General features: G+C 36.7%; 1 protein-coding gene across 3 annotated transcripts in view; it reads left to right on the top strand.

The window, feature by feature from the left end:
- The window catches only part of PTPRQ (protein tyrosine phosphatase receptor type Q), a 145,550-nt gene that overhangs the window by 102,703 nt on the left and 23,127 nt on the right, over nucleotides 1–19,720 (top strand). For 2 of the 3 annotated variants that reach the window (XM_075080737.1, XM_075080738.1), the window contains exons 45-52: nucleotides 1,705–1,891; nucleotides 4,112–4,356; nucleotides 4,975–5,041; nucleotides 5,638–5,796; nucleotides 7,052–7,274; nucleotides 7,721–7,794; nucleotides 12,375–12,474; nucleotides 13,247–13,375. In XM_075080737.1, the coding sequence (XP_074936838.1) occupies nucleotides 1,705–1,891; nucleotides 4,112–4,356; nucleotides 4,975–5,041; nucleotides 5,638–5,796; nucleotides 7,052–7,274; nucleotides 7,721–7,794; nucleotides 12,375–12,474; nucleotides 13,247–13,375 (1,184 nt within the window). Of the gene's footprint in view, nucleotides 1–1,704; nucleotides 1,892–4,111; nucleotides 4,357–4,974; nucleotides 5,042–5,637; nucleotides 5,797–7,051; nucleotides 7,275–7,720; nucleotides 7,795–12,374; nucleotides 12,475–13,246; nucleotides 13,376–14,612; nucleotides 14,658–19,720 lie in introns of all 3 variants that reach the window. The other variant, XM_075080736.1, reaches the window with a different exon arrangement.

The following is a 19,720-nucleotide window of genomic DNA, read 5'->3' as shown; positions in this document are numbered from 1 at the left end:
CAACTGAGTATCTTTAAAGATTTATAAAAATAGGTTCACAGAACAGAATAATTTCAGACTTCTACTCGGTCATGTTTTTGTTCTTAACAGGTAGGAGTTAGTATTTATTAGTGAATGTATTAGGGTTCTGTTTAAATTGCTAGGATGTTCCTTGGAGTTTTATAGATCAGAAAAACTAAAATGTACTCCCTCATTGTTATTCCTCTAAGTCCTATTTTAGTTTGTCTTGCTGCCTCCTATAATTAGAAGTAGTCCTGAATAAAATATTACTGAAAATAAGCAAGGAAGATGGAACTGAACCATTAAACTTCAGGAAGAACAGAAATCAATTTAATGATGGCGTACTGTGATTGTATGTTAGCTCTTGTGTAAATATTTGTATGCCAGATTTTTGATGGTAAAATAGGAAAAAGTGTTTCAGCTCTTCATGGCCATCCCAGGAAATGAATGTCTGTTTAGTCCATCAGAAAGTTTAGTTCAGGTTAATTCTCCGTGGGGATAGATGCATATCTGTCAAATAAAAGGTATGCTTGAACTATTCTAATGTTTTAGCAGCTGCATTTAATACAGATTTCATCCAGTGGGAAAACTACTGTACAGCTACCTAATCCTCTTTTCAAATTACACACTGAAGAAACAATAATGAAAACATCATTAACTGAAGTAGTGGGAATAGACATAAAAAGAATTTTGTAAATGATACTTCATCAAACACTAGAAAAGCTCCCATTTTTTCCTTTCCCCCTTTTTTAAACTAACATTAGAATTGACATGATTATTTGACATGTAGGGCTGATAGGGATCCCAAAAAGTAACCCCATCCATATCCTGCTCTAACACAGAAACAAGTGTAACTAGAGTCTTCCTCACAAATGATTCATTATCCTGTTCTTAAAAATGTCCAGTGCTGAAAACTGCTCAGCAACCCTTGGTAGATTGTTCTAGTTTTTAACTAAACTTACAGTCATAGTTTTACTACATATTTAGGGCTGTTGTTGCAGGTTTTGTAATATTTAATTCTAATCTTTTTTTGGTGCAAATAAAATTTCTATTTGTTTTCGTGAACAGTGGAAACAATGGGTTATATCCAATTCATTAACATCCTTTTTTATATCTTGAAGTTATTACCATGTCTTTCACCATCCTCCCTTTTCTAGACTGAACCCCAATTATTTTTGCTTTCCAGCTTTTCTAGTGGAAGAATTACTGCCTCCCCACTGTCTTATAAGTAGTGCTTCTGTTACTACATCCCAAGAGGAACTGCACTTGATGCAGTCATATTAACATTATATATTGCTGCCCAATTTTCTTTTTGTTTTTGTATTCCAAACAACTTTCTGCTGTACAGCTGCTCATCTCTGCCTAGTTTGATTCCCATTTCAGGACACTGCAGCTCCCCTGGCCCCATGTCTACCAATCGGTTCATGTTTGCTTGGTGGAAGACATCACCAAGCAAACAGCCTGTTTCCTTAATCTCATACTACGTGAAGTGCTGAAGAGGCAACACATGGGTGGGACAGGAACGTACTCTCCTAGGCGGCTTTCTAGTCTTGGCAGCTAGAGACTTCTTGTGAACCCTTCTATGTAAATGGTTAGAAAAGAGGAAACATAGAAGTTAAATAAGGTGTTCAAATAATAATGTCCTGTTTGTGGCTGTTTCAACTCTTTTAATTAATTATGATTATGATTATTACTATTTTACAGGTAGATAATGACAATTATAAAGCTCATTTTCTGAAGACAAATGATGAGGGTAAAGTCTTAGAAATTTCTAATTTAAAAGCATTTACAAGGTATTCTATAGTAATCATTGCCTTTACGGGGGATGTTAATGCTGCACTCATTGAAGGCAAGGCTAGTTCTCCGGTAATTGTCTCCACTTTTGAAGCAGGTTTGTATTTTTCTCTACTTTATATGAATTGAACTTTACAGTTCTTTTGTCTGACAAATAAATGAGTTTTGAACACATGGTGCACTTTTAATGCAGAGTTGTTCTCACAATATTTTTTCTTTAACATTTAAAAAGGTGGCAGTCAACAAAAAAAGAGATGGCAATAATAAATACTAAGATTTACCTTCAGTAATGCAGAGATCTTAACTTGCTTGATGTAAAATATGAATGTGTAGAATGCAGCCGTTTATATTACTTCTATAGTCAACAAAGAGAGGTCCTATCTATATTAGCATGTATATGTAAGATACCTGTCTTAAGAAGGAATGACTCTCCCTTCTGGAGGTACCTGTTTCCCTTAAGAGGCTATTGAAAACTCTATACAATATCCTTGGTCTTGATGCAAAATTTAAACGTATAAAAATTAAGTTAAATGAATCCTAACATTTACAAAGGGTACCTCTACTGACTTGAGGACACCATCTGTGTATTCTGAGTGGAAGGAGGTTGCTAGTGAAGGCCTACAGGGATCTGTGCTTGAGTCAGCTGTTCCACAGATTCAAAACAATCTGGAGAATGAGGTGGATACTAAGGTGACAAAAGTTGCTGATGCTATTAAGTTACTCAGAGGAATAAAACTGACAGATCAGAGTGAGGAACTGTGTGAGGACCTCATGACACCAAGAGACTATGTTACAGAAAAGTAGATAGCATTTGCTTAGGAATATATAAACAGATGTACATGGGGAAGACACAGTCCTAATTTTACATACATAGTTCCTGGTTGTGCTCTGTCTACTCTTTGCTGGTCTTTAATTGTTCATTAAGGATGTTTAAACGAACAAACAAAACAACAAAAAATACTTTCTGAAAAGATATTAAAGTTTTGTTTCATTCAAACTAGTTATCAACCGTGTATAAACTACAGTTGCGTTATCTCTAGTGAGGTTAGCTGCAGGTCAGCTTTTTTAGCTATATACTCAGGTTAATTTCAGATTTAGGTGTACTACGCAGTAACTGTATTTATCATTTATCTTTCCTTTGATGTATGAAAATCCAGTGTCCCTAACGATATGATATGAGAGAGTGTGTGTGTGTATAGATAGATAGATAAATAGATATAATGCCTTTAATACATTAAATTCTAAGGTTCATGACCTGTTTATATCCCTGGAGGCTGATATGGTCTTTTACTATGGAAAAATGAATGAAAAATAAATTAGGTGGTAGCTGGGCCTGTTCTGTGAGCTATCTTTTTTGGTAGTCCTTTTTCTTATGTAAAAATGATATACATTAGGAGGTGCAGTAAACTTAGAGAAGAAGTTATTTTTTCCATCTCATCTCATCTGGTTTGTATGGTCTAGCATATGGCTGAGTAAGGACCAATTTCCAAAGCCTTGGTCCAGAGAAGCCTGAGTAAGCATTTGTGGGCTGGTATAAAAAAACCTGAAGGTATGACAATTGCATCTAAATCCTTGGCGGAGGGAATGTGTTTACCTTCAGTTACTTCATTTCACCATTTAGAGGTCACGCTACATACTTGTCTGCTCAGGTAGAGCAATAAATCTTTAGCTGCCTGGAAAGAATGTTACAGCCTTTTCTTTCAGATAGGGACATTGGGAAAATGATTTATACCTTTGCTGTCATGAGAATAAGCTACTGGAATAAGTGTTTGACAAAAAACTGTCTTTGGGAAAAATGCATGTTGTGTTTGTGGCTGGGCATCGGCTAGTGGAAAGTTTTTTCCTAAAGAGTTAGCAGTGATAAGCAGAGACTCGTAGGAGCACGGTGGCTTGTTTATATGTTGGGAGGGAGATTGCTGTTGACAGAGGGCTTTCAGAAAGGGATACTCAAGACTAACACTTGCTTCTTGCTTGTCAGCCCATGCAAGGATTTGTTTACCCTAGATGTATTTCAAGGTATAATGATGCCCTCAGGCTTTCTGAGTAGAAAATCAGAAGAAACTTTTCTGTGTGGAAACTACTGAGGGTTATCTAATAATTATTTTTAATATTTGTAGCATTAAATGCTATCTTTAAGAACAGTATTTCACTAAATATTTACATATGCAATAAGTATTTGAGATGTTTTCAGTAAAAAGAGAAAATACCAATGAATTAATACTGACATGCAAAAATATAATTTTTAATTTTTCAGATTTTACTCTAATAGTAATAGTAGTAAACTGATTTAAGTGGATCATTGAAATATTTATTTCAGTGCCTGAAGACCCACCCAACAACATAACATTTCAGAAGATACCGGATGAAGTAACAAAGTTCCAAGTAACATTTGTGCCACCATCTGAACCAAATGGAAATATTCAGGTGTATCAAGCTATGGTTTACAATGAAGATGACCCCACTGCCGTCCAGATCCACAACCTTAGTGTCATTGATAAAACAGATCAGTCAGTCACTGCCATGATAGAAGGACTAAAAGGAGGTCATACCTATAATGTCAGCGTAAGAACTGATACTTTTTGGATTTTTTCCTTGATATGAGCGAGAGATTGGTCTGAGCAGGGAACATAAACCTAGGCTGAATATGAGATTTTCATGCTGAGAATGTTAGCTGGGGTGTGAAGAGAGGCATGTCTGAGGGATGAGGGCAGCTATGAAGAGGGTGGAGTAAGTGGGAGCAGAACATGTCATTAGTGGTTAGCCTTGTACTCTGGACCACTCATTCATGTGCTAACAAAGCAGCCTGTGACACATCGTCACAGGTACAAGACTAAATCTCTTTCTTAATTCCACCACTTATATTGCTCATTTGGCTCAGATGAAAGGTCCGGTTCTGCAAGGGGAGCATGCTAGAAGTATGTTCGTGAAGTCTTTCCAAATAATCAGACACTAGGACATAAGAGGAGGCAACATAACTTTTTCTCCTTTTTGTGAGAGCTACATTACCAGCAAAGAAGTGTTACCGTAGTTAGGATTGTAAAGAAATATGAAGTTCTAGCAAAGTGTGAATGACATGAAAGAAGTGTTTCAACATTCATTGTTGCTTCAAATGTATACAGGTTTGGCCTATTTGAAGCTATTACAAATACTCATTAAAACAAGTGTTTGGTTTTTTTTAAGGTGTATGCAATTAATGGTGCTGGTGCAGGGCCAAAAATTCAATTGAAAATAACCATGGATATCAAAGGTATGTCTCATGAAGTACCCTTTAATTGCAATCTCTATAAACGCTGAAGAAATTGCTGTTCTACCTGCAAGCACAGAGCTGTATGCCTTTGTCTGTTATTCAGAGTCTGGATAAGGTAGGAGCAGGAACATATAACTGATAGCCTTGATTTGCAGTGCTCAGTTTTTCTGTGTATCACCGATCATTTGCTATTTGTATCTGAATGATACTGTAAACTATGTGTGCACTCAGTGAAGTGGTCATATTGACCAGTACTTTAGTTACCATCAGCGATCAGCTTAGAAGAATATCACAGAAGCATAGCTAAGTATACAGTATCACAGTTGTGGAAATAAATGCAATCGTTGATTGAAATTCATTGAAAAACTAAGATTCAGTCTTTTTATTGTTTTTTCTTTTAATTGAAAGCTGATGGGCAGAGGCATTTATCAGAACACAATTTTTAGAGGATTAAGGCATTAAAGTAAAACATTAAGCTGTCCCTGAAAATATGCTGAAGATTCGTCTTGCATAACGCAGCCATGTGCCTGAACAAAGTACTTGTAGTGAAGACATTTTAAAAGAAAACTCTGTGGTATATCTTTGTTTAAAAACAGAACCACCACGGCCTAAAAAGAAACCAGCACCAGTTTATGATGCAAATGGGGCGTTACTCGTCACAGCTACAACAATTACGATCAGAATGCCGATATGTTACTACAGTGATGATCATGGCCCTATCAAAAAGATACAAGTCCTTGTTGTGGAAGCCGGAGGTAGAATTTTATAAGTTCTCTTGAAAATGGTTTTTTGGGGGGTTTATTTCTTTATTTTCAGGCTGTTTTCTTTTCTCTTTTATTTCTTTTCTTAGGCCTCGGTAATGTCACGTTAGAAAACAGCTAACAAAGTCACTTTAGCTGTGGCAACGGTACTAAAAGCAAAGCATCTTTCACAGTGCTGTGGGCTGGGTACTGGGTTTTGGGAACACTTGCCAGCAGACTGATCCATGCTGTTTAAAGTCACCAGTATTATTCTGACCCTATAGTTATCATTATATTTTCTTTATTTCCTATATCCTTGAAAAAAAAAACAAACTAATTTGGCATTCGTGGCAGCTAAATAAATCCAAAACTTTTTTTTTCAAAGTTTTTCTTCTGTTGCTATTAGTGTTGCCTGTAAAAGAATGCAGTCATGTGCAGTTGATATTTCCATTTCATAACGGGGGCAGAGGGATTTATATAAATCCCTTCTGTAGACTGTGGGTTAGAATGTTTATTCCCTTGTATGGGCTGATGAACATTTACTCATATGAACAGTGCCATGATACTCTTTTGAGTAATTGCCTACCATTGTGAGTGGGAGTTTCGTGATAGGGCATCATACGGTCAGGCTTACTTTACCTAAGAAGGACAAATTCCATGCATTTAATTCCCTTGTTTTTCTTGCTTTCAAAGTTTAGAAGTAAAGCATTCACATTAAGTGAATTAAGTCTCTCACCTTCTTCTGGATTTTGCATTTTAGCACTAATCCTACAGACATTTACTCCATAGCTATTGCTGTGAAGATTCTGTTGAACTGATAGATATGCAAATACCATGTTAAGCAACATTTTGAAGATTTTTCTTCTGAGTTGCTGGGTACTGTCCCCTTATGGAAATCTAGTAATTTCATTTATGAAACAGTCTTTAGTCTCTTTAGAGTAAACAGTTTTTACTGTCTTTGCTAGCCATGCTCAGTTTCAAAGTCAAGTGGCTTGCACAAATTATATCCTCTACAGGCAGAGCTCATGCGCGAGGCTGCCCCTGAAACTTTGTTAACTGTGATTCACCTGACTTACTCTAGGTTAGCAAAATATAGATAGTGCGGAAAATAAGGAAGTTTGGGTTCAAGTGCATATACAGTTATAGACTCAGTTGTTTAAATGGCACTGATAGCATGCTAAGCTCTTAAAAAAATTAATTTCCAATTTAACTTCTTTACAGTCTGGTTAGAATGTAAATTTTTTCTGATTATTTCTTTTCCTGACAATAGCTCAGCATGATGGGAATGTTACTAAGTGGTATGATGCCTACTTCAACAGACCGAGGCCATATTTTACAAATGAAGGCTTTCCAAACCCACCGTGTATAGAAGGAAAAGAAGATCTGAGTGGCAAAGAAGAGATATATGTCATAGGTGCTGATACTACATGTATGATACCAGGCAGTCAAGACAAAATATGTAATGGCCCACTGAAACCAAGAAAGCAGTACCTGTAAGTACATTTGTCTCTATGTTTGTTCAAGAGAAAGATTTAAGTGAAATATACATTTGCACAAACATACAAAATGTGTAGTTCAATTATGAAAAGGTGGAAATTGAAATTATCTCTGTGTGCCTCTAATTTTAAATTTTTTGGCTGAGCATAAATATGGGAGACAAATTTTTAAAAAATGTTTCAGGTTACAGAAGTTGCTTACTGAGTTCTTAAATTAAATAAACCCAAATTCAAGATAGGGAATTCATATAGTTTGTTATGCATTTAAGATATTGACACTGAGTCCTTTATGCCTGTCATGACATTACTTTAGCAGCTGCATAGTGATTCCAGCTTATATTATACTAAAACTGAAAAATCATTTTTAGTTTCTAAGTGAAATAATTTTTAAGAAAATGCACGTAAACTTTTATTTCATTAGTTTTCTTGGTTTTATTTCACAGATTTAAGTTCAGAGCAACTAATGTTAAAGGACAATTTACAGATTCTGAGTATTCTGACCCTGTCAAAACATTAGGTAAGGATAGTGTCATTTACTAAAGTATTTCTCCGTTTCCAAAGAATCTAGACAATTCTGTGTTTCTTTTTAGTAGAGTTGTTTCCCTGAAGTAAATAATCTCTGTTTTTGTTGGACCTAGCTTAACCAGAATGGCTGAGGAAACATATCCATTCCCTTGTATGTCCTTCTTGAGTTTGTCAAGAAGTCTCACCTCAGCCTGGACTGTTAAATGAAGAAGCAGTATTGACAAAGTTCATTAGCAGATACTCAGTTATACCAATAAAAATGCCATTTTGCCAGGATAGCTCGTCTTGCCTGGCGAACTGCCAGAAGCTATACTGTTTATGCAGTTTCCTTCTGTGTTGGATGTAGAGCTATTCCAGTGATCCTAGTGTAGGAAACCTCTTGGCTGCAGATCATTCCTATCTAGTGGCAACTCATATGAGGACATGACCCTTTGGCCCTTCATCCTTTAGATACAGACAAAGCTCCATATTAATTAATACATTAATATTGTGTAATAGAATCCATCTTGTTCTGATGTCATTGGCTATGGGGTCTCAAATCCAGTATAAATTCCTCCATGTCAGTGTTGATCTACCCCCAAAATTGGGAATGAATGTTCTCGTAGCAGATCTGTAGACCTATAAGTTCTTTTAATATATTGGTAAGCCAAAACTTACTTAGCTAAGCACTAGCCCTGACTTTCTGAAAAGGGATCCCAAGACAACTGGATGAGTACCCAGAAGAATTTTAGTGGGCACATATTTTTCATTTGGCATTCATCTTCTGTGATATGAGCTCCCTTATTCATGTAATCCATGTTAGAAATTTGCTGTGTGATCTGATACTGAAGATCCTGAAATGTTAATTTACTACCTGAATATTCTGAAAGGATCTGGCACTATTTCTCTAGCCCTGAATGTTTTGGAAAGTGCAACACAAAACTTGTCTTTATATGTTCTGAGTTTAAAAGTTCTAAGCCAATGAAGCAAATAGTTTGCCCATTAAGGGAAAGACAGTGTGTCCAATCAGGGAAAACAAGTTTACTGGAAATGACTTCAACCATATCCAGTCCTCTGGGCAATTTTCTTCCTTTGAACAGAAAAGTCTGCAATGTTTAAAGAAATCATGCTTTAGTGCAGCAGGTAGTGCAATTAATTCGCTTCTGTATTGTTGCTGAAAGCTTGTGGCACATTCTCCTTTGGTGCAGGTCATAAAGAAGCAAGATCTGTTTGTATGGTGAATAAAATGTAATAGGCAAAAAACCAGACCTGATAAATTCCTCAGCTATCCATGGTTCCTCATACTCATCCAGTGCCGCCTTTGCTAAAGTTTAACATCAAGTGCTGCTTTTAAAATGAGTACTACAGCAAACTCCTGTCTGGCCTTAACTTCTAAATTTCAGATCCTATCCAACAAGAAAAAAACTTAAGTGGAACAGATAATTAGAAGTTCTTCCTATGCTTTCTTGGAAGTGTTGTGAAATCAACATCAAATTGATATATCACAGGTAATGTAGGTGCTGCGTCTGATTGGCTTTGAAGATACAGCACTGGCAATGCCATTACCAATGTCATCTTAAGTGAATAAAGGAAGACAGATTTTTTTCTGACACATTTTCTTTTGAGACACATAACCTGAGGAACCTTGCCACAAGTCTTTCCTCATAGGAGATGTTCTGGTTATATGAACTGCAGACTTGCTCTGGAAGCATAACCCAGAAAGCATACCAGAAAGATCAGTAGCTGTTAGGTATCTTTGTGACTGATGACTTCTATTCCACTTGTAACAACAGTATCTTTTCAGAAGGAATTTATGCTGCCTGAGATCAGAATTGCAATTTCAATCTAAATTAATGATAATCTTTTGTAATAATCACTGACATTTGTGTTTTTCCAATGTGACACTTTCATTTTAGCAGATAAAAGACTAATTTGAATTTTGGCAGCAGTATTCATGACTAGATTATTTTGATTTCTGAATCTACTTATAGAATAGGTAGGTCTTTGATCTGGAAAACCAGGAAGCTAACCTTGTATCTGTGCAAATTAATACCGCATGTTAAATATGTTTGAAGCAGAAAAAAGTATGGAAAACGTCTGAGAGAGCTCGCTGTGACAGACATCAGATGCTCTTGTTAAACAATAGGAATTTTGCTAGGGTGGAACAATGAAGCAGAAATTATTGGAATACACAGCTGCAATAATGATTTCTTAATTATATTAAAGAATACATTTTAATATGGCACTCCCACTCAACCATACTTGGAGTACCACAACTCTCCTCTTGAGCTGGAGAAGTGGAGTTTCCTCCTCATAACCCATGTCTGGCATTGCAAAAGTAATGTCCGTACTACAATGAAAGGTCAGGATTTTTTCCATGAGATAATTAAGATGTGGTGATAAATACTGCTTAAACTTCTAATACATCAAGGCAGCTTATAACCTTTTCATAAACTCTGGTAGCTAGTTCAGCAAATCATTTTCCGGCAGCTGGTAGTCCTGTGTAAGTGTACACTTCCCATGTGAAAAACGAAGCTGATGAGTCAGAAAATAATCAAAATGGGGCTTCCTGACAGTGTCTTTTGCATAGAAACCTACCTTATGATATTCTGTTAGTGCTGTTTATCATCATCATGTATTGAGTGGCAGCTCCTCAGCATTATACAACATGATGTCAGGACTGCATACTAGTTTTATAGCTATTTTTCATACTGTGCCAAATCTGTTTTGTCTCCTTCCCCTTGCCCATCATCATTATCTCTACAGACAAGTAGTCCTTCCCTGTTGCAAAGAAGTAGGAGAAAATATATGTTTTTTACTCTTGGTGGGTATTCTGCCAGCACTGTTTTGTTTAATAATGTTGCAATACTTGGACTGGTTAACCTTAGGGTTTAACATTGACTTTGCTGTTTGGTGGAAAACAGACAGAACTGTTGTAGAGGTTTCTCTGGAAATTTTTCTGTTCTTCTTCCACATTACAAAGATTTTTACTTTTATCACAGAAATCAGTGAGTGGCAGGGACTTTTTCATTCCTTTTCTCTTTGCAACAGTTTTCTATATGCTTGCTTTTCTTCTGTTGTCTTCCTCTGGCCTAAATTGTTCTTACCTTGTAGCATCCAGTGTTGCACCTGAGACTTTACTAATGCAGTGGAAGAATTATTTCAGGTGTTTTGGAAACTATACTTAATTCTGTGTATCACAAGATTATGTCTATTGTTTCATATAGGCATGAAAGTCTTATTCATTTTGTTTGTGGTCTACAACAATCGCACACTTACTTCCAATAAATTGCTACCTAACCTACTGTTTAATAAGCTGTATTATTATAGCTGATTATTCCCGCGTACGTTTAGGAGGATGCACTTGATCTTACAAAATTACATCCTACTGTTTTAAGACCATTTTTTCAGCTAAATCAGGATCATTTTGAATTTTAATCATGTTCTCCAATGTACATGAAGGATCATCTGCAATATACTCTCTAATCCAAAAATCAGGACCTTTTGAGAGAAATTAAGCCAAGACTTCAGTGTTTCCCAGTGTATCCGTGGGAAGACACAGAGTTTCATATGGCAGGAAGCCGTACGTTTTCTGTCCTTCCTAGAACCTGGACAGGAGATAGGTTTTCTATAGTGGATCAGAAAGTGGAGCTGAATACCAGTATCGGTGAAGCATACCAGCAGTAGTAATCCTTTGCTTTTCTTATTTTCACTGTGTGCCTAAGGAAGAAGGAGGCTGAGGTTTTTGAGCTAGGGACAGGATTGCCAGGAAGGGTGGGAAATTAAATGAGTCTCAGAAATTTAGCACCAAAAAGGTTCAAAAAGAGGTCTAGAAATTACTAATCTAAATGATATATCAGTCTCTGAATGAGCCTTCATCCTCCCCTGGAAGGACTGATTAGAATACCAGCACCTTTACTTTTTTGTCCCAAAGGCCTTTACGATTACTTTTGACCTGCTGGTGGTGATTTCTAACAATATCATCAATTCCCACATGAATAAAGGGCATTAGTTAATGGTCAATGAGGCAGATCAATCCAGAAAGTTCAGATCCGATCACTGGGTGGGTTTCTTTGGCACCCAGAGGAGAATATCTCCAAAAATCTTTTATTTTGTGCCTCTGAGTGATGGCTGTGGGCCTCATAGCTTTAGAGTTGTGGCTCTTTCTCCTCCACTTCTGGAGTTTTGTTTATCCTAGCTGATAGAGCAGTGTGCCTGTTCTTGGCTGCACAGAGGCTGAAGCAGGAGCTCGGCTCAGGCTAGTGTTCAGACGGATGTTACTGCAGTGCAGACCAACCTTAACCTGTTTAGCAGGTAAAACTAAAAAGCACCAGGGAACAGCTGCACATATAGCTGTAGACATATACTATTAGCATTATGTATGACGTAGATCAACAGTGCTTAGGAACTTCTAAATAAATTGTTTCTGGTTTTGTTATATTTTTCTTTCCTGAGCAGGTCTTTGACACAAAACAGATGCAGTTGTACAGAGAGAAAAACATCTGTCTCTCATCACGCCCTGATTTCACCCTGTCAGGAATGTAAAAATTTGAATGAATCTATGAAATATTAAATTTCCACTTTCTGTTGCAGGTGAAGGACTGTCAGGACGATCTGTAGAAGTTATCCTTGCTGTTACTTTGTGTATACTTTCAGTTGTTCTTTTGGTGGCTGCAGTGTATGTTTTTGCAAGGTGAGATTTGTGTATCCTTGCCATACCACGCTTGCAAGCACTGAAAAAGGTTTTCAAGAAGAGTTGAAACAGTTCTATAAATGGAACTAGTCTGTCATTTTAAAATGTATTGCATTTTCTGTTATGTAGAAACTTAGGGAGGGACTCTCAAAGGCTAGCTGTGGTCTAGTCAGGGTAACGTCGACAGATGAAGGAGAAAAACTAACTTCTCCAGAGGGTAGCCTATCCTACCCTTTCAGAGCCACTTCTCTATTGACTTGAGGATACAGATCAGGGTGTCAGCTGGCCAAAGGTAGTGTGATGGCGAGCCCTATTGACAGCTTGATATGAAGTAAATACTCTAAATTCTGTTTTCTTATAAATTTATCAGTTAAATACAGTGAAATCTCATATGTGAAAGAGAATCCAACCTCTAAATTCAAACTGTGAACAAAATGCCCTGTAAAGAAGCAGATTGGGTACTGCATACATGATGTTAGTTTGCTCATTCATCAGAAGTTCTGTTCTTCCTCAGCTGCATCGTTCAGACTTTGCCACAGAATTTATGTAGGAAAACTAAAAGAATATACAGGCTAGATTTTTTCAATATTAATTTTTGACAACATAACTGATGGATTTGACTAAATTACACTATTGGAAGGGGGAGGAGAATAAAGGCCAAGGAAGGATTTCTGGCAACCATTTTTCAGTTTCAGCCTGTCCAGTCAAATTATTGATATATGTTGCTTTAAATCTTTTGCACATTTATTTTTCAGTATTATTTTCTGTTTAGGATACGGCAAAAGCAAAAAGAGGGAGGCACATACTCCCCACGAGATGCTGAAATTATTGACACTAAGTTCAAACTGGACCAGTTGATCACAGTGGCAGACCTGGAGCTGAAGGATGAGAGATTTACACGGTAAGCATACTGCTTAGGCAAAACAGTAGTCCAAAGGGGTGGTAGCCATGACCCCTTTGTGACCTTTGCTTGTTTGGAAGTGTTTGTGGTGTTCTTATTTACACAGGTCACTGAGATCCTCTTTCAAAGAATGACCTCCATCCTCAAGACACTTCTCACTAGCTTTTAGAAAATCACTTAATCTTCAGCTCTTTTTACAACCAGATAAAGATCGAAGTGCAAATCACTGTTTAATTGTGTTAGCAAAAAAAAAGGGCTACATATTTTTAAACATGCAGAATTTCTGAGTTTTTTTGTTGGCCCACTGTTTTTCATAGACTGCAAACCTACATAAGCATTTTGAAAGAGTCAGACTCCCAGAATTCCCAGTCAACTAATTCAAGAACAAATCTGTCATTGTTTAATTGACATTTAGAAAGCGGTTTTTTTTCACAAAGGGATTTGCATAACATCTGGGTTTTGGTGGAGCTCAGCACACTGGCCATCCTGACATCTGCTCCTTTAAGGTGTATGCAGCAATTTCAGGCTGTTTATATTTTCTGTCTGACAAAGCATCTTGTCACAGATATTTATCAGAAGGAAAACTGCTCTTTCTGACTGCCAAAAACATGGATATTATTCATCAAATAAATATAATAAAGATTTTCAATAATATATGACATCCAACTGATTTAGGAATGTTTGGTGAACATTCTTTACCTGCCTGTATTTTCCCTGCTGTGTCACAGATTAAACACTCTGGTAGGCAGTTTCCTTAAAGATGAGAAGCCTAAAATAGTCTTGCCCTAGCAGTCAGGCATCCTACTGTTGCAGACTAGGAATAACTGGAAGATGAAAGGTTGTAGCTGTTGACCTGTTTTGTTTGAGTGTGTATATGTCATATTGTGGTACATAGTAAGTTGACTGCATGTACGAACCTGTTCAAAATAGTACATGCAGGAATGGCTGCTTGTAACAGATGAGAAAACATAGTATGAATCATCTGGAAATCATTGACGTAACGGATGTGGTATGTTCTGTGTGGGGCACATGTCATTCAGATAGCATTGTTTCGTACCTGCTAATAACAGCAGAAATTCTCTGAAGGCAGAACCATTGCCAATGCACTGTGATAACTGTGACTTATATAAATGATCTTGATTGATCTCCAAAATGGCCTTGTTTCCAAACCGTTAGCTGAATAAGAATAGTAGTAATTTTGTTTATATACTAAAGTGTTAATGGATTTTACTTCCAGATACTCTTCATTTTTCTTTAGACGCAAGGAGATATTTGTCATCCAGTAAGTTTTTGTATTATTGAAGCAACATGGTGTGGTTTTCATTGTGTTCTCTTAATCTGTGTGTTACCATAATATATTGAATGATATAGTCAATCAAAATGAAATTTCAATCTTTGTAGCTATACTAATGACAAACAGTGGTATTTGGCATCAAGAAATCATGTTTATTTTTAGTCCCTAATGTTAAGGTTGAACAGTTCCACAACTAATTGAAATTCATCAGGGCAATTTTTACATGGAAATTATAACACATTGTGACAATATAGCACTAATATACACAACCTATCCTTGAAGCAAATGTAGTGCAGACGTGATGTAGGAAACATGCTGTTTCTTTCCTTTGGCAGTTAGAATGAATATACTTAAAAGAAGTTGTCTTTTTTCTCTCAATGGCCTTTTGTACTCACTCACACTGCAGCTATTTTGTACTATGCCACTACAATCCCAGCGAAATATCCTATAGTCAAATCCTTTATCAGTTTGCAAAGTGCTATTCTGCCACTTTTCTGTCTAAACTATGTGTAGTTTGGATTGGTACAGTCTCAAACTCTACACGGTAGTTGCAAATTATAATTTTCCATACTTACTTGCACATCATTATATGATTTATGCACAGCAAGGCCTTTACTGAACAGTGCTACAGCAGTTCTAGGTGCTTACTGAGTCAGTCTCACATTTTGGTTTGCCGTTTGTCATGTCCTTCCATCTGTATTTTTCCTCCTTCCCCACTCATAAAATGGACAAAAGCAAAGACTCTGTTCTTCTGCCGTTCTTGTAAGGTACATGATGCAGCTGTTAAATTTTGGATTATTATTTTTCAAACAGTAGCTGTGTTGAAGCTACAGCAGGCTCCTTGCCTGGTCCTTTGTTGGACATTATGACAAACTGTTCAAGTCTGAAGTGCAGGCATTGACTGAGAATTCCTCAGGACAGGATTCATGCCATCTTTTCCGCTGGAAGTCAGTAAATATACTGTGGAACCCTACTAGATAACATGCATATAGTAATGAGGCGCAGGATGTGCTTTATCTGTGCAAAACTTTTTAGCTAATAACACCTCTTTTTTTAAATTTTAAAGAATGTTTCAATATGTGTAAGATGCTGTTCTGGTAATGTCAGTGACCAAAAGAGACATTTTAGGTGTCTCTAATGCTGTCTTTCATATAAATACATCCTTCCTGGTAATGAGGAGTTATATCAAGAAGCTGGCAGAAGCATGGCAGCATGCACCAAGGCAGCTTTCTGCAAAACCTCATATCTAAAATATTTTTGCTGCCTGTTTTCAGACTTCACAGTTACACCACGAAAGAACTTTTGTACCTGTTGCCTTCGGGGAGTAGCTATGTAGAAGTCAATCATACTCCCTGTTCTTATTTTGTCCTTGTCATTCTCATGATTTGTGGTTAAAGCAGTGACATGTTAACATGTTAAATTATTGTATTGCATGTTGATGACCTAAAGTGTAACCTTCACAAATTTACCATGCATTTGGAGTGGGACTGTGCATCGCTGCATCTGTGTAACCTACTGCCATACATTGGGTGCATTTAGTCAGCTGTCTCAGCTGTGTTTGCAAAGCTCGCTGTGTTGCAGAATGCTGGTTTCAGTTCATGGCATCTTGTAATTTTTTATGAGGAAAACATAGATGGGCAGACTCCTTTTCAAGGGTGGCTTGTTTGTATTTCAGCAGTAGATCAGCTGAAATCTGGTCCAACTAAGTATACTTTCTACCCTGAAAGAGTGATGGGGAATTTGTGTGAAAATCTTAGATGATAAAAAAGCAGTATAGATTTTTTCTGTACCAATTAATCATCCCATTCAGTGCTCATTTGAAGGAGATGCTTTAGAAACAACATGTTTTGTCATTTCTCAGCCAGTATATTCTTTATCATGTTAGTTACTATAAATCAGTAAAGGCAGCTGACACAGTTCATCCACAGAATCAATGTACTCTAGCTGGCTCCATGAGATCCTTTCTGACTCTCTCATACATTGTCTTTTCAGACATTCTCTCATATGTAGTTGATTGTGGCCTATGATCTTGGCTCATATTCTCAGAAAATTTGTGCAGCTGGTATCACATAAGAAATAAAAAGTAGAAAAAGGTTTTTATGTTCTGTAAGAATATGACTGGAAATTTTTTTTGTCATTCTTAGCAGATCAAAAATTCAAAAGGTTCAAAAGTTTAATGAACCAAAACTCAGCAAATGTTCAGTACAGGTTAATCAAAACATTTTATTTCACACATTTTTGTAACTTTCGTAGTATGAATTATTTGCATTACAAAAGTCAGTTTAAGTAGAAAAAAACATCAAATTTAACAGTGCCAAGTACCCACTTTGCCAATTTTTAAACTTTTTTTGGGGGTCAACATTTTTTTTCAAACCAGGAAATTCATGGCAAATCCCAGTTCCCAGTAGTAATTTTCTAACAGAACAGTCATCAGAAAAAAATTTTACTTGAAAAACTTCAGTGTCTGAAATTACTAATACTAGCTAATACACATACACCATCTCTCAGCAAGTCTTTGTTAGGCAATTGACTAACAGGATATAGCTTCAGAGGGCGTGCAGGGAATTATGCCCTACTAACTTCAGTGGAAAATGAGATCTGCTTTATGAAGCTAATATGCTAACTTTGAATGTTTGGGACATACATTGATCTCTGTGATGGTGGAGATGGTAAGAGCCAGGCAATAACAGAAAAAAACAAGCCTTGTTTAAAACATATGTAGACCATCAGTCTAAACTGGATTAAACATTGGCTCATTAAGCACACTGAATATACATATACTAGGGCCTCTCATCACTTACTTTATGTCCATAGGGTTTTCCAGGTTACTTTTCAAAGCAGACATTCGTCTGCTGTGAACAGACTCTGTCAATAAATTTTCAGGGCACACCAGGTCTGGTGAGAGACAAGTAACTCTTCCCTGTTCTGGGAAAGAACTTCTTTGTCACCCTGCTTTCACAGTGGTTTCTGCAGCAAGGATAAAGCCACGTAGGTCCCCATTTCTTAAAATCTTTCCTTGAGAAGTTACACCTTGTGGTGGATGCTCTGAGGCTTTTGTTTCATTCCACGTAAGACAGCTTGTCAAGCAAATGGGGCACAGATTCAGAAGAAATATTTCTGAATTGCAGACACTGTAACCCTTGCAAATACCAGGCAATTAGAACTCTTTATGGAAAAGTATATAAAATTTTTGTCTGGTCTCACCGTTCCTACATATTGTGTATTCAGCAGGTGTCTATATTCAGGCTAACCCTTCTGCACACACATTACATTCTCTAGACCAGCCTGTTTCTTCTTTCTTTGAGTGGCGATAGGCACAGCTCCTTCCTTGCCTTTTTCTTCAGCAAGTTTCCGTTCAGTAATCAACTATCAAAAATAGGCTTCCTGAGCCTTGTACAGCAGGAGTGCAAAGTTTATGAATGTACGTGTCCTGGTACAATAGAAGAAGTGACCATGTGTTCTCTTTCCTTAGGCCTTTAATATTTAGGAAGGGTTAAGCTCCATATTGCTTTCAATTAACTTGCTAAAAATTAGTTCCTCCGTTGTTCCTAGGAAGTGTCAATGGTGCTTATGAGTTAAGCCTTTTGCCTACATACTCATTTCTGTTGTTTTCTATTTGGACGAAGTTTTAATTCTCTGTGGATTTCAGATGATTGACCCAGAGAGAAAGCCGAGTCTGTGTGACAATATGGTCTTCAGTTACCACTGCCAACACAAATAAATGTCTTCTTTCTAGCTCTATCATAAGTAATCTGAGTGGGATTCAGATTTTTGATAGACTTCAAAAAAATCCCACACATGAAACAATACACTGTTTTAAAAGAAAATCAGAGTTAAGGCAATAAAGCATTCTTTATCTTAGAGAATGTTTTTCTTTCCTAGTTTCAAAGTCAGACAAGTGGGAATCTGGAAATGTCCAGCTGAAATAGGGAACTTTGCAACTTCATGGTTTGCTTCTAAATTGTGCTCATCAAGATCTAGTGGTATCTATATTCTTATGTTTTATACAAAAGACTGGGAAATGTGGAAAACAAGATTACAGGTAGATGAGTATTTTTTCATTGATGTAATACTGTAAGATTATTATTACATATTCCAAGTCAAGAGACTTGGAAAAAATGCTACTTTTTGAAGCATGAGGATGCTGCAGCTGAGCATAGCTGTAAGTCTGTAGTGAGCATACAAAATTCAGCCCTTCTGAAGATTCTTACACAACAAAGCCAACATCTTTGCCACAGTCTTCAGGTTAGACATTAATTCACATATAAGCATTTAAATGAAATAATCTTATTTTCTGAGCTGCCAAGCCACTGCAACGTGCATTTGCTACCAACAGAAGTGTGAGTTCAGTAGTTCTAAAAATCAAATTCTTCACTTAAATGCACGCAAATATGTTAAAGTGTCAAATCGTAGGTGCCTTACTTCTTTAAAAGTTTTTAGTGCTTGTGAAAGGTAATATATGATTATGCCTTAAAAAAAAATCATCTAAGTATTAAAATTAACTAGAAAGCAACATATGTAACACTAAGTGTTTAGTTCATTTCCTGTGCTATTTCAGTCCTTCCCTTCTTTGAGTGAAGGTAAGAACAGGAAATATTGTTGAGTAAGTTTTTGAAATGGTGCTGCTATTTTCTATGTTCTTTGCTGTTGGATCCACATACCTTCAGCACTGAAGAACTAAATGATATACCCAGGTTGCTTATGTACAGCATAGATGTAATTTTTATTCCCTAATGACCAAACTGCATTTGATGACTGCAACTGAGCCCCTAATTGCTGTCAGTTCGAGAGGAGAAAAGCCAAGAGTATTCAAAAAATTACTGGGATGTCAGCTGGGAGATGAGGTTTTTTCTGTTGTTCTGTGGTGAAGATAGGTGAATTCAAAGAAAAAACAAGTGTTACTTCTTTGCATACAATTTTGTCCCGAAAAAAGGCCTAAAAAATGCTTACTTTCTGCTCAAAGAAAAATATATTTACATGCAGTACATTGGCACACCTATTAAGGAATTTTTTTATTCAGGCAACTTTAGCACTGTAAAGTTGCCATTACT

This window comes from Phalacrocorax aristotelis, chromosome 1 (genome assembly GCF_949628215.1).
Source record: "Phalacrocorax aristotelis chromosome 1, bGulAri2.1, whole genome shotgun sequence".
NCBI lineage: Eukaryota > Metazoa > Chordata > Aves > Suliformes > Phalacrocoracidae > Phalacrocorax > Phalacrocorax aristotelis.
This window is presented reverse-complemented; position numbering and strand designations above follow the sequence as displayed.